The 15,173-nt window shown below is 40.4% G+C and overlaps 1 protein-coding gene across 1 annotated transcript; it reads right to left on the reverse strand.

The window, feature by feature from the left end:
* Positions 1–10,669: 10,669 nt before the first annotated feature.
* On the reverse strand, positions 10,670–15,173 carry LOC129242005 (uncharacterized). The gene is made up of 2 exons (XM_054878569.1): positions 13,849–15,173; positions 10,670–13,778 (listed from the first exon to the last, which is right to left on the reverse strand). The coding sequence occupies exons 1-2, from the start codon at positions 15,171–15,173 to the stop codon at positions 10,670–10,672; spliced, it is 4,434 nt and encodes a 1,477-aa protein (XP_054734544.1).

The raw sequence follows: 15,173 nt of genomic DNA on the forward strand, positions 1-15,173 counted from the left end.
AGATATTTCTTCTGAGGAGCTTTTTCATGGCTGAAATACACTCGGAGGTTTGCCATTGCCCGCCGAGGGGCGACCGCTATTAGAAAAATGTTTTTTTTTTTTTTGTTTTTTTTTTTTTTTGTTTTTAATTTTGCTTAGACTCCTATTACGGAGTACAGCAATCTATTACATTTTTGATCATCGCTTTAGTACGCTGCTGCGATTGGTTCTGGCAACACTGCTCCTCACAGCGTTTCATCCACGCCACGCTTTTAACAGATGGCGCTGGCGTAGCGTCACATGTCGATGTAACGCTATGGTTTTACTCCTCACAGCGTTTCATCCTTCGAGGCAAAAGAAGTTTCACTTCAAAAATTTGCACCGAGAATTGATGGCGAGTCACGTGGGGAGGATAAGTACGCAGAGCGTTTATTTCTGCGCCTGCGTTGTGAACAAAAGGTTTTGTGCATGCGCGCGACGCGAATAAATTTTAATAAAGTTCTGAAAGTAATTCATGAAGTTTTTCATTACACACATATGTACATAAAGGAACGTATACTTTATATGTAAATAAATGATGGTATATGATAATATACATAAGTATATAATATGTATGTAGAAAAAAGAACGGTTTAAGATAAATCAACACTTATTTTATATTGTATGTCAATTTATAGTTTATGTATTCGACAGCATTTACATACATATGTATGTATGTACATTTGTATATGAAAAACAATAATGCACAAGCGCAAGAACATCATATCACATATGCAAGTATGCCCAAATAACCTTGACTTATGTACATATGTACACATGTCACAGCACATCACATTCTTACAAGAAATCAAATACACATACGTACTAGTGAACGAGTTTCTTCCTAACAAGTGCAAAAACAATTCTGCTCTATGTATGTATGTATATATACCCACATTATGTCCTAGCATATATACATACATATATACATATGTATATACCTACTTGCCTTCTAAACTTCCTACAAAATAATTGTATTCATATGTTACTACATCCATGCACGTTCATACATTCAAGCATATATATGTATATGCGCGAGCAAAGCGCTCCCTTCTTGCTTCCATGTACTTTTGTCTTCCACCAGTCGATATTCCTAATATTGTACTTACAAAAGCACAATACTTTGATAGACGCAAATGCAACAGCAAGCGCAACGCGATGGCCGCTTTGCCACCACACATTCTAAAATGTTCTAGAACACAACAAAAACACATACCTCACATGCGCATGTCGCCCGAAGCTAAAATCTAAGCCTAGCGACTACAAAAACAAAATACATTCGTAGACGCACTCGCAGCGGCCATGACTCCATCAGCGACGGCGCTGAACAATTTAGAACAAAAACAAAAAGTTCATTCATAAGTTCGAGCTCATATTTCAATTTCATTCATAAAACGAACGAGCCGCCCATATGCCAGTTTTCGCGACCATTCGAAAATAGTCAATATTGGAATATTTTCCGTGGAATTATTTGCCAATAGTTGATAAATCTTAAATTTTTGTCATGTCGAGTGGCCGCGGCTCCGTATGTATGTATGCACCCTTATATGTATGTAAATATGTCTTCTAACTGTGCGACAGTCGCGAGTTAATGCGACTTCCAGCGAATCACACATTGCTGTCCGCAAAGCCGCATATATGTATCTTATGATCAGAAAGTACCGGGAATGTTTAAATTAAACAAAACAGAGTTAAATTTAAGGCAAATTTATATTATCTCCTTCAAAATATGACCCGTCTGAAGCAACACACATGTGCCAACGTTTAATCCAGTCCTCCAAACACCCCCGGCAGGCCGATTTGTATTCTCTTTGATCAGTGCGATGGCGCGTTATCATCATGCAAAATCTGAGAATTGTTTGCTCACATTTCCGGCGATTTGCAACACACAGCATCTCTCTAAGGTTTCAAAACGGATAAATAATATTCTCTATTGACTGTCTGGCCCGATGGAAGGTACTCATAGTGGACTATGCCTTGGCAATCGAAGGAAACAGTCAACATCACCTTTTTCCCATCTTTTCACTGACGGACAAGAAGACGGTCGCAGTTGTTGTTTTTTATATGCATACATTTTGCGTTCGTTGAAGGTTTGTATATATTTGTATACATATGCGTGTATGCGCGTTTGGCTTTCTGGATGCATCCATGGATATTAGAATATTTTCTCATCAATATGTGTATGTAAGTAGTTCAGATTTGACTGAAGAGATTAAATATAGGAATGCATATTCATATGATTGCCTTTATGGCTGTTTTACATATAAATTAATTCAAAAGAAGTATGAATAATGTTATATAGAAAATAAATTTCTAAATAACAGGTATTAGAAAAACCTGAATGCACTATTTTAAATCAATTCTAATTAAACCAAATATAAAAAATTAAATAAAAATATCGAACAAAAAACTGTGTACAGGACTTGAACCTGAGTCAAATATGGGACGATGTTCTGCATACATGACACGTTTTTCACGATTGCTCTAAACTACAATTTATAGTGAAATTTTCTAAATCACTCATTTATTCGATTCGCAGTTTCATATGCACATATTCTGCGTTAGTTGAAAGTTTGTATGCGCAATTATATGCATATGTATCTGTGTATGCGCGTTTGGCTTTCTGGACGGATATTAGAATGATATTTTCTCATCAATATAATTTGGATTTGATGAAAGAGATTAAAGACATATGTGCATATTTTCTGTTTTGATTGATTTATACAATATAAAAATCAGGTCATATCCAGTATGAACTATTTTATACCGAAAAGAAATTTCCATTTATGAAATACAAAAAAAAACAGTATTTTAAAGAAATTTTAATTAAAATATACTCAACAATTTTACCAAACTTTCCTGGTTTGAATTGTAGAAAAAAACATGTGCAAAAAAAAAAATATGACTTCAGGACTTGAACCTGAATTAAATACGTGCCAAAAAACAAAACGAATAATTCCCCCGACTTTAGCTTCTGCACCACAAATTAACTGCCGTGCGGGATTCTTAATCGAAAATTTATTCGCTTCGCTGTGGGCATAAAATAAGTCGATTTCCTCAGTAGTGTGCCGAAAAATCTTATGAACTTCCTCAGTAGTTTGGTAAACGCAGAAAAAATCTGAATTCCTGTCCTAGCGTGGTAAGTAAATATAGCGTCACCCGCGTGGTAAATATCTGCAATTCCCAACTCGTGAGGAAAGTTGAAATTACCTTATTATGAATCTACAAATTAGAACTCGAAAAAAGCTCATTTAACATTTGCTCCTTCTCATTGCATTAACATTCTCTGCTAGCACAACTTGTGGCTATAGAAAAACTAAAAAAAATTGTATAGGAGAAATTTCGAATACACCCCCAAAATCTCATTTTATGGCCATAAAACCGTTTTTCAGTAGGTTGATGTGAACAATCACTCCTAACTTCCCCAATTTCCATCCGATTTCGAATTTGTTTTTTTAGTTCGAAAGAACAAAAACAAGCCTTTTTGACAGTGTGTTGACAATTTCTCTGAAATGACAACTGACGAGACTGTAGACGGAAGTATTTGAAATTTTTTTATTTTTTCTCTATTTTTTCAACTTTGACATAATTTTTACGATATTATCCGATATTGAGGATTTTTTTTAGTACACTACTGTTATAGTAAATTTAATTTTGCGTCGAATGAGCTATATTTGACTGTAATTGAATTAAAATTAATAGAGTTGTGTGGGTTTTAAGATTTTATTTTTTTGTTTACTAATTTGGTATCTTAAACAAATTATTTAAATTATGTAACCGTTATTAGGTACCTTAATTCCCTTCCTAGATCTATATTTTTATCTAAGTTGAAATCAAATCCAAGTCTTGTCTTTAAGTATTAGCTTTAAGTCATTTCGCACCTCTAGTCTGTAACGTTTTATAATAAATGCAATAATTCTGTTGGGAGTTATGTGGAATACCACAAAACACTTTTTTTCGAGGTGCTTCCGGAAAGTCACTGTCATTCACTCGATATCCAATACTTTTCAATAAAAACTTGTTGACGGCTTGCGGTAATCAAAGCTGCTCCCGACTGCTAGCACTCCATATTTAAATAATTAAACAATTTAATAAGTATTTGGCCGAGCTCCTCCTCCTATTTGTGATGTGTGTCTTGTTGTTGTTCCAGAAATGGAGGGCTTTACAGTTTTAAGGCGACTCAGCAAATGGTTTTTTGTGAGGAGCTTTTTCATGGAAGAAATTCACTCGGAGGTTTGTCATTCCCTGCCGAAAGGCGACCGCTATTAGAAAAAAATATTTCTATCAAAACTTCTTCGAGCAGGAATATTCGAATCTGTGCACTTAGCGAATAATAGCCGCGCACCAACCCATTCGGCTATGGCAGACATCAATTATATACTCGTTTAAGTGCACTGGCAACAAGCCTTGAAAACCGGGGTACTCCATTGTCTATAAAATATGAATTCTACCTATTTGAAGTTTTAGATCCGCAATTATTCCTATGGTTGCCATTTCTTTATCAGATCTCAAGAAAAAATCATAGAGAAGGGGGAAAGAATAAGATATACACAGATATACAGTAGAATTGCGATAATTTGCACATCGCTCATGCGAAAATCTCAATAGATTGAGACAATCTGTTGGTGCTTTGAAAAAATCTTAATTCGCATTTTTGACAATGCCAGTTTTGCCCCCCTTATAAAATATGCAATTCGCAATGCAAAGCAACTTTCTGTTGGTATGATGAAAACTTGGAAGAAGTTTTAGCGGAAAACTATAAAAGTAAGTAAGTAAGTAAGTAAGTAGCGGAAAACATACAAAGATGCGAAATCCCCATTAAAAAAATAATTTTTCATTTTTCGACTTACAACGTTTAAGAACCGTTTTTAATTTCTCTTGTTTTGGAAAACTCTCTGTACCAAAATATGCGAAACGAGCAATGCAAAATAACCCTTTTTAAAACGTAATGTTTCATAATACCTTCCGCTAAGTTTATTTAGTTTTTTCTATATTTAATTCGTATTATTTCTTGTTTTTTATTATAATAAGGTTATAATTAAAAAAAATCCCTATATGTCGTAATTTTCATTTTGACTTCTCTAAACCCTGCTAATTTGCAAAAATTGTAATATCTTGTTGTCACAAATGAAAATGCAATTTAATATACAGGGTGGGCCATATAGCGTTTGCTTTTTGAACCACCTATTTTTTTGAGAATGGTAACACCAAGGACATGTCAAATGTGTTCATAATTTACTTAAAGGTTTGGCATTTACGAAATAGGACACTATACGCTTGAACAAAATTGGGAAATATTGAAAACCTATTTCCAAAGTGGTGAGTCTTCTTCTTCTTCTTTTCTGATGAACCTCATTTTCACATCGGTGGCTACGTCAATAAGCAAAATTGTCGGATTTGTGGCTCAGAAAATCCACACGTTACTGTAGAGAAGCAAATGCATCCACAACGAGTCACTGTTCGGTGCGGTTTTTGGTCTGGCGGCATCATCGGGCCATTTTTTTCGAAAACGAGCGAGGAGCCGCGGTTACAGTAAATGGCGAGCGTTACCGTGACATGCTCAACGAGTTGTTTCCAAAAATTTAAGAGGATGACATGGACGACATTTGGTTTCAACAGGACGGTGCAACTTGTCACACTGTCAAAGTTACACTCGAACTTTTGGCTACCGTTTTTGAAAACCGAATAATCAGCCGAAATTCCGATATCAATTGGCCGCCTTGGAGGTGTGATTTAAGCCCATTTGACTATTTTTTGTGGGGAGCCGTTAATGGCAAATGCTATGCGAGCCATCCAGAGACGATTGATGCTTTAAAACACGAAATCGAAGTTGCCATTCATGAAATTGGAGCCCAAACAATCGAAAATGTGCTTAAAAATTGGGTTGATCGAATGGCCTACAGTAAAGCCAGTCGTGGCAGTCATTTGAACAATATTATTTTTCATTCATAAATGATAATATTCAATCCTCAAAAAAAAAAAAAAGAGGTGTGTGTGTCAGCTCCGACACGCGACTGGAGTTTACTCCTTAAGAACGATTACCGTGATATTTAAAAATATATTTAATATGCAAAAGAAGTAAATGAAGACCTTTTCTATATTACTGGAAAAAAATAAATTTAAATATATAAATAAAAATCACAGTGGTGTTCCCCCTTAATGAGATGAGAAGGCGCAAATGTTACTGTTAACTATAATATTTTTAGTAAAATTGAGATTTGAAAGGTTTGTAGCAGCAGATAATGTTAATTATATGCAACAGAATGCAGAATTCTTTTGCATGTTAATTAACATTCTCTGCAGAAACTCATTTAAAACATGCATTGGGTAAAATTTCCGCTACGTTGTGCCAGAGAATGTTAATGCAATGAGAAGGAGCAAATGTTAAATGAGCTTTTTTCGAGTTCTAATTTGTAGATTCATAATAAAGTAATTTCAAATTCAACTTTCCTCACGAGTGGGGAATTGAAGATATTTACTACGCGAGTGACGCGAGTGGAGGGTTTCTATATTTACTTACCACACTAGGACAGGAATTCAGATTTTAATTAATATAAAATTTCTTTAAAATACTGTTTTTTTTGTATTTCATAAATGGAAATTTCTTTTCGGTATAAAATAGTTCATACTGGATATGACCTGATTTTTATATTGTATAAATCAATCAAAACAGAAAATATGCACATATGTCTTTAATCTCTTTCATCAAATCCAAATTATATTGATGAGAAAATATCATTCTAATATCCGTCCAGAAAGCCAAACGCGCATACACAACATTCAACTAACGCAGAATATGTGCCTATAAAACTGCGAATCGAATAAATGAGTGATTTAGAAAATTTCACTATAAATTTTAGTTTAGAGCAATCGTGAAAAACGTGTCATGTATGCAGAACATCGTCCCATATTTGACTCAGGTTCAAGTCCTGTACACATATTTAATCTCTTCAGTCAAATCTGAACTACTTACATACACATATTGATGAGAAAATATTCTAATATCCATGGATGCATCCAGAAAGCCAAACGCGCATACACGCATATGTATACAAATATATACAAACTTTCAATGAATGCATATAAAAAACAACAACTGCGACCGTCTTCTTGTCCGTCAGTGAAAAGATGGGATATGTATACCCTATGAGCAAAAAGACCGGGAAGGTGATGTTGACTGTTTTCTTCGATTGCCAAGGCGTAGTGCACCATGAGTACCTTCCATCGGGCCGCCAAGTCGGCTGATAACCCGGTTATTGGACTTGGCACGCAATCCTTCTCAAACCAAACCTTTTGGGTATTTGGCCGAGCTCCTCCTGCTCTTTGTGGTGTGCGTCTTGATGTTGTTCCACAAATGGAGGGGCCTACAGTTTCAAGCCGACTCCGAACGGCAGATATTTTTTATGAGGAGCTTTTTCATGGCAACTTTTCCGAATGGTAGTCACGCACCAACCCATTCGAATACGGCGGCCGCTACGGCTATTTATAAAAATAAATAAATATAAAAATCGTTTTTCATTCGTCTGTAGTGCCCACCGCTGTCCAAACCGGTGTCTCCGCACCAATCTGTCTGAAAATGTATTGGCTTCTCGATGATCACATGCACATGCACGATCAACTCTCCTCTCAAAGGTCAATAGCTTCTGTTTATCCGCAACTCTAAGTGACCAGGTTTCACTACCGTATAGCAAGGTGGGAATAGTAACTGTGCGGAACCGTGAAATCTTTAATCTTTAGAAGGCGGCTCTTTAGATGATTGCACAAAGAGAAATAGCAGCGGCGTGCCATACGGATTCTGTGATTAATTCCTGCAGAAGTTTTATTGTCGCGATTAATGGTTACTCCTAGCTACTTAAATCCATTTTTTATTTCGAAACCATAACCACCGACGGTGAGTATTTGACCCACATTATGTCTGACAGAGTCCGACGAAGTTGAAAAAAGCGCTAGCCAGTGAGGATGTAGTACTGCTAATGTCGTCCACGTATGCCAGCAACTGAACCGATTTAAATAAAATAGTTACCTTTGTGTTTACGCCTGAATCTCTGATAACCTTTTCAAGCGCAATATTAAGGAGTAGACATGAGAAACCATACTCTTGCGGGAGCCCGTTCATGGTGGCGAACTCCCGTGACTCATCGCCTTGAACTCTTACGCCTTTCCTTACATTGCGCATAGTCGATTATCGAGAATACCGGGCTCAGCCTTTTCTGACAAGATCTAGTTTCGAGTTATGCTGCTGTAAGCTGCTTTGAAATCTATGAAAAGATGATACGTCGTCTTGTCGTATTCTCGAGACTTTTCCAATATCCGCCTTAGTACGAAAATTTGGTCAATGGTTGAACTTACTTCTTGAAAACCGTGAAGGCCTGGTAGCTACAAAAATGCATTTAGCATGCGGTTTAAGTCGGCCATTTAAAATATTTGAGTATTATTTGTGGAAAATATATTTTTTATAGCAATAGTGCTTGAAATTGTCTTATAACATTTCTTTATCCCGAGTTGTCAAGTGAGTAACAGTGATACATACAGGGTCTGGCACTCGAAGTGTAACCAACTTCAGACCGCTCGCGCAGCTGATGCACGGGCATCGCATCCAGCGATTGTTCGTAGCAAAGTCCGCACAATGGCTCTCAAATTCACCAGACGCGAATCCGACCATTTTTGAGAGCAAGGTCCGAACTAAAAGATTCACCAGTCTCGAGGCGCTGAAAACAGCCATTGTCCACGAGTGGGCCAAAATGGCTGCAAGTCACATTCGGGCAGCTTGCGATTCGTTTTTGGACCGTCTCAAGATCATAGTCAAGGCAAAATGTGGTCATATCGAGCAAAAGTACATTGATTCTTAATTTTGTATTATGTACAGGGTTGGCCATATTAAACTGACCCATGTGATTATTAAAAAAATATGGAAAAGGAAACATTTTTTTGTGTTTCATTGTGAAAAACATTTAATTTAGTTCAAGGAGATTCGTTTACATCACTTTTTGAATATGATATCGCGCAAGTGGTCGCCCTTAGCACGTATTTGGATATGTACAGGGTTGGCCATCTTAAACTGACCCATGTGATTATTAAAAAAATATGGAAAAAGAAACATTTTTTTGTGTTTCATTGTGAAAAACATTTAATTTAGTTCAAGGAGATTCGTTTACATCACTTTTTGAATATGATATCGCGCAAGTGGTCGCCCTTAGCTCGTATTGCGTAATGTGCCCGTTTTTCGGCGTTTTCCATAGTTTTGGCCAGCGTCTCGGCCGGTATGGCGGCTATTTCCCGTCGGATATTGGCCTTAAGTGCGCCTAGTGTCTTTGGCTTGTTGACGTAAACCTTAGATTTCAAATTACAGTAAAAAGTTATAGGGTTACTCAATGGGTCAGTTTAATATGGCCAACCCTGTATGTTGTTCCGTCAATTGGCGGCCCGCAAATTAAACAATATTCAAGTCCTGGTAGTTGTAGGTTTCAATATTTTGTTCGCTTGCAGCGCCTGTGAGCTCGAACAATGTAGAAATCAAAAAGAATGAATTTGACATTTGTGGGAAATGAGGAAATGAGAAACAGATGAGTGCGATGGGTTGCCATCGCACTTTTCGCAACAAGCGTGAATGTAAATTTTTAAGTGAATGAATTTCGCAACAAGCGTGAATGTAAAATTGTTAAATGAATGAATTTCGCAACAAGCGTGAATGCAAAATTATGAACAAATTTCGCAACATACCCCCTCTCGTAAATTTCCTACGAATTCTAGTATGAAATTTACCAATTCAATTGTGACTAGTGACATCGAGTTTTGCTAATTTAATTACGGGTCGGCTGCACAGACCGTTTGCTAGTTTCACCACAGCGCTACGAGCCTCTCCGTCCTTTCCACGGTGGAGATCTATAACTATCCCTTTCGGCCATGAGTTTCTTTTCGCTTGTTGTCAACGATGACCACGACGTCGTTTATTTCGATAAGTCGAATCGGCGGGTGGAACCACTTAGAACGTCTAGTAAGGCACGGAAGATATTCTTGGATCCAACGCTTCCAGAATTGGTTAGCTAGCTGGTTTGAAATTCGAAAGCATCGACGGAGAGCTGGCCCACTGCCATCATCACAACCTGATTCGCGAATTCCGCTTGAGTTTCCTAACAAAAAGTGATTGGGCGTAAGTGCGTCGTCGTCTGCAGTCTCCAAGGGCACATATGTCAGAGGTCTTGAATTAAGAATATTTTCAATGTCCGCTAAAGTAGCCCTTAGAACTTCTTCACGTAGTATTGCTTCGTGCGTAATATCCATTAAAATTGATTTTGTTGACTGTATCATTCGCTCCCATGCCCCACCCATGTGAGGAGCCGAGGGCGGAATGAAGGACCACTCGATTTGGGGATGTCTTCTCTCTAGGTCATCGGATGACACCCTTTCTATCTCGCTGATAAGTGCTCGGCTGGCACCACGAAAATTTGTGCCGTTGTCCGACACAATGCGCTTCGGGACTCCTCTGCGGCACACGAACAACTTCAACATTAGCAGCAATGTCTCCGTCGACAACGACGCTGCGATCTCGATGTGAACGGCACGACTCGTCAGGCACGTAAATAACACGCCCCAACGTTTTTCACGCCGCCGGCCAACAGCTACGTCGATAGGGCCAAAATAGTCCACTCCTTTAAACGTGAATGGCCTTGTAAATGGTGACAGTCATTCTACAGGTAGACTTCCCATTTGAGGTTGGTTGCGGCTTAGCTTTACGATTGCGACACATTTGGCATCTTTTGGCGCACTCTTTTACCATCGATCGCAAAGCACCGACGCAGTATCGCTGGCGCATCTCATTGACAATAATCTCATTATGATGGTGGTGAAATTTTCTTACTGTATGATTTTTCGGCAGTATTACAGGTCGCTTCACATCGACTGCTACTCCTTCTAAGAAGTCGATTCGACCTTTCACGCGAAGAATCCCGACCTCGTCCAGATACGGCGACCATTTATATATAGCAGACTGCCGTTGAATATTTTGACCGTGTTGTAGGCTTTTGACTTCTTCGTTAAAAGCATTTTCTTGGCTTACGGCAATAAGAATTTGCTCTGCTGCTTCAATATCGCGCAATTCGAAAAGTTTTAGTAGCGAACGTGGCGTAAACTTCAAGATCCGGCGCAGGAAACGCAAAACAATTTGTTGTGTGGAAAGCAGTCTCTCCCATGTGCTAAACCTTCGTACGTCTGGAGAAATTACTGACAGGGTAGGGGACAGCGGTGTACTTGTACTTATGTGATGCAGCTCTGATGTAGTGCCTACTAGCTCCCCTACAGGCCAACTAGATTCGAGCTGGGCTAAGAACTTTGGCCCTCGAAACCAGCGTGCATTGTCGTCAAAATTGCGAACGTCGGACCATTTTGTGCCCTCATCAGCGATGTTTTCAGAAGATGGCAACCACCTCCACTCTTTAGCGCTGGAACCCTCAAGAATTTCGCCGACACGTAACGCAACAAATTGGTGGAACTTTCTTGCATCTGAACGCACCCAGCATATCACGTTTTTCGAATCTGTCCAAAAAATTCTACGGCTCACCTGAACAGAAAGTTGCTTGCCTATAAAAATTGCCAACCGCAGACCCAGAACTGCTGCCATTAACTCCAACCTCGGTATTGAAATGGGCTTCAATGGTGTGACCCTTGTCTTCGAAGCCAGCAATGAACAGTTCACCGCGTTACCAACTTCAGCACGTAAATACGCCACAGCAGCATAAGCGTTGATACTTGCATCCACGAAAATGTGCAACTGGTTACTCTGGCTACAGCTGGAAAGTAAGTAGCACCGAGGAATTTTGACGTTGTTTATCGAAGAAATTCTTTTCAACCAGTTCCACCAGTTACTGCGATCATCCTCTCTGATAGGCTCGTCCCAATTAACACCTGAACGCCAGATGTCCTGTAGGATGATTTTTGCTTGTATGATGACATACCCGAGCAGTCCAAGGGGATCGAATATTTTCATGATTGTACGCAAAACTTGTCGCTTCGATGGAAATGTGTGCTCATCAAAAACTTCTTTAGGAAACTTTTCCACAAAGGTAAGCTCATCCGACGCTGGTAACCACCACATTCCAAGCACCTTTTCGATAGTAGCTTCAGGCTCCTCAAAACATCTGGATAGCAGCGTCCTGTTAGCGGAGAGTGCAGTCAAAGTTTTCTTGGAATTGGATACCCAGTTTCGCATCTCGAAACCTCCTTCGTTATGGATCCAGCGAACAACAGTAGCCAAACGCGATAACTCTTCCTCATTGTCTGCACTCTGAAGCCAATCATCGACGAAAGTGTTATTTATAATGGCTTGTACAGCTTCGGGATAATTCTCGGAAAAACGTTGTGCATTTTGGTTTTTTACGTAGTTCGCTAGCGAAGGAGAACACGAAGCGCCGAAAGTCAACACACACATGGCATATACATCTGGCTGCCGATTAGACTCACCGTCGCGCCATAAAAACTTCTGCGCCACTTGGTCCTCTTTGGCTACCTTAATTTGGTGAAACATCTCGCGTAAATCTCCGCATATTGCAAAGGGCCTTTCGCGGAAGCGAAGAAGAATACCCATCATCGAGTTTAGCTGATCAGGTCCTTTTAACAGCATGTTGTTAAGTGCAGTATTTCCAGCTTTGGCTGCAGCGTCCCATACCAATCTAGTTTTGTTTTTGTTAACGTTGAGCACCGTGAATATGGGAAGGTACCACGATCTGCCACCTATCGATGTTTCGAGCGACTCCAATTTGCGTATGTAACCCTTTTTCTTGTAATCGTCAATGTTGTCGACGATAAAACGGTGGAGTTCAGGATCCCGCTTCATCTTGGATTCCAAGCACATTAGTCGACGGCGCGCCATAGGAAGTGAATCGGGTAAATCGACGACGTCTTGTTTCCATAGCAATCTTGTTTCCCACCTCTTCTCTGTCGGCAGAAACTTGGTGAATTTTTCCATCAGTTGTAAAGCACGTTCATCATCCTTTGACCGAAGCGGTTTAGCTGGCGCATAGCCACCGATAGCGTCGATAGCAAAATAAGCCTTCATCTGTTCGTCCATTCGGTCCCTGCCCGTAGGATCACAGCTGCAGATGTGGAGCACGCGGGGCATCACTGCGTGTTCAGGTGTGTCTCGACCATAAACGGTCCATCCCAGCCGGCATCTAGCGGCAATCAGGTTGGAGGTGCTACTCTCCTTAACTTCAATTGGCACACAGACTTTCGCGTTGTCGACTCCAATAAGAATCCGAGCCCTAGCACCGTTATATGGTAGTATAGGTAGACCTCTGAGATGGGCATGCTTCTCCATGGTATCGCGGTCCAATGTTTGAACAGGCAGGCCTAAATGAGCAATAGTGCGTACACCTCTTAACACGTAGTTTGGAGAGCCCAACTGTGTCGATGCGATCTCAAAACTTACAAACTTGGAGTTATTTTCGCTTTGAGTAATTTCGTTAGTCCATCGCAGACACAACGCCTCGGACGGCCCGTCCAATTCAAGGTAATCTGCAAGCTCATTCTCAATTAAAGTACAAGACGCGCCTTCGTCGATGAGTGCATAGGTGTCAACAGATTTGGATGCGCTACGAACAGTAACGGCGACGTACCTGAATAGCGAGTTCTGCTTCTCCTTTGGTGAGCCTGAATCGTTCGTGGTATAGCGCCGTTTGCTCATGACCGACGTTGCTCTTAACGGGAACAGGCGTATGCAGAAGAGCGTTGTGTGCCATCTGGCAGCCGTCAACCCCACACCTATTCTTCAGATTGCATCGGCGAACATAGTGAGAATTGAAACAGCGTAAGCAAAGTTTTTTCTCTCGTACAAACAGCCATCGATCACTTCGGGAGAGCGCAGTAAATTCTGCACAGTCTGACAGCTTATGGTTGGCGCCACACTTTGGGCATATAGTCACCTTCGCGTTTACCTCTACATTTTTTCCGATAACTTCATGAACTAAAATTCTCGCCTTGTGGGAATTGCGGCCTTTCTTTACTTCAATATTTTCAAAGGCAGCTGTGGTTGTGGGTGGCTCACATCTTGTTACTTGACTCGCGCATGTAGCAAGTCCGAAAAGCCAATCGTCAAACACCGCAATGTCGACGCGACCGAGCGACATACGATAGCCGCCCCAATTGAGCCTTAGATCGCTTTTCAATTTGGCTATCAAGTCATTAAGCAACACAGGATCGTTTAAATAATCGGCCAGGCCTACCGCCTGGATCGTAGCGCGATAGTTTTGCACTGCAAGTGAAAATGCTATGAGCGTTTCCAATTTATCGGCCCTAACTGCTGGCTCTTGTCTCAATTTCATCTGCATTGTTTGATGAATAATGTCAGGCCTACCATAAAGCATTCTCAATGTGTTGATTGCCAGACCTACTGTTGCTGGCATCATTAACCTACCACGCACCGCTTCGAGAGCTGGTCCCTTTAAACACTTTTGTAGTCTGATCAGGTTTTCTTGATCGGTGAAGCCACATCGCTCGGTAGACTGCTCGTAATTCGTGATGAATAGGGGCCAGTCCTCAGGCCTGCCGGAAAAGGTCGGTAAATCCTTGGTTATCACTTGCCTGCTGGAAATCTGCGTTGGTGTTAAATTGACGTCGGATGTGCTATATTGGCTGAAAACATTATAAGAGGGGTCGCGCGTTTGGTTACACGATGGCATAATGTTCGGCTGCATGAAAACAGAAGTATTCGGTGGTGGTGCCACGCGGCTATGCATATTCGTCTGTGAACAAAATGGCCGAAATGTATTGCCGAACGTTGGATAGGTTAGCGCGCTACAAGGCATGACAGCCGAAGTGAGGTTAGGTATGGCACCATTAGCAATGCCGGGCACACACGTGCTTGTAAATGCATTGACTGCCGCGGTTTGAAATAGCGGTGCACTGGTGCTATATACCATGTAGTGCGGTTGAGTTCCATGAACTGATGTTATCATGGATGCGTTGTTCACGCCCGGTACTGTAAATGTCGAAGGGTGAGTAGTGGGCGTTGATGCGTGACAATACGGTGCATTACCAGCTGTGAATGTCGATCCAATTCCAGTTGCTGTGTCGTTGCTAGGCTTGTCAGCCTCACCAATGGTCGCCGCCGGTGGTATTTCACTGCCTTCCATAAGTACGCTAATATGTTCGGCGTCTTCCAT

The sequence above is a fragment of the Anastrepha obliqua genome, chromosome 3, assembly GCF_027943255.1.
Source record: "Anastrepha obliqua isolate idAnaObli1 chromosome 3, idAnaObli1_1.0, whole genome shotgun sequence".
Lineage (NCBI taxonomy): Eukaryota > Metazoa > Arthropoda > Insecta > Diptera > Tephritidae > Anastrepha > Anastrepha obliqua.

Excerpts from the sequence above, each read along its gene's own strand:
- LOC129242005 (XM_054878569.1), bottom strand. The coding sequence starts at position 15,173 with ATGGAAGACGCCGAACATATTAGCGTACTTATGGAAGGCAGTGAAATA. Across the intron at positions 13,779-13,848 it reads TCCCGAAGTGATCGATGGCT|AATAGGTGTGGGGTTGACGG; the intron begins GTTTGTACGAGA and ends TGCAATCTGAAG.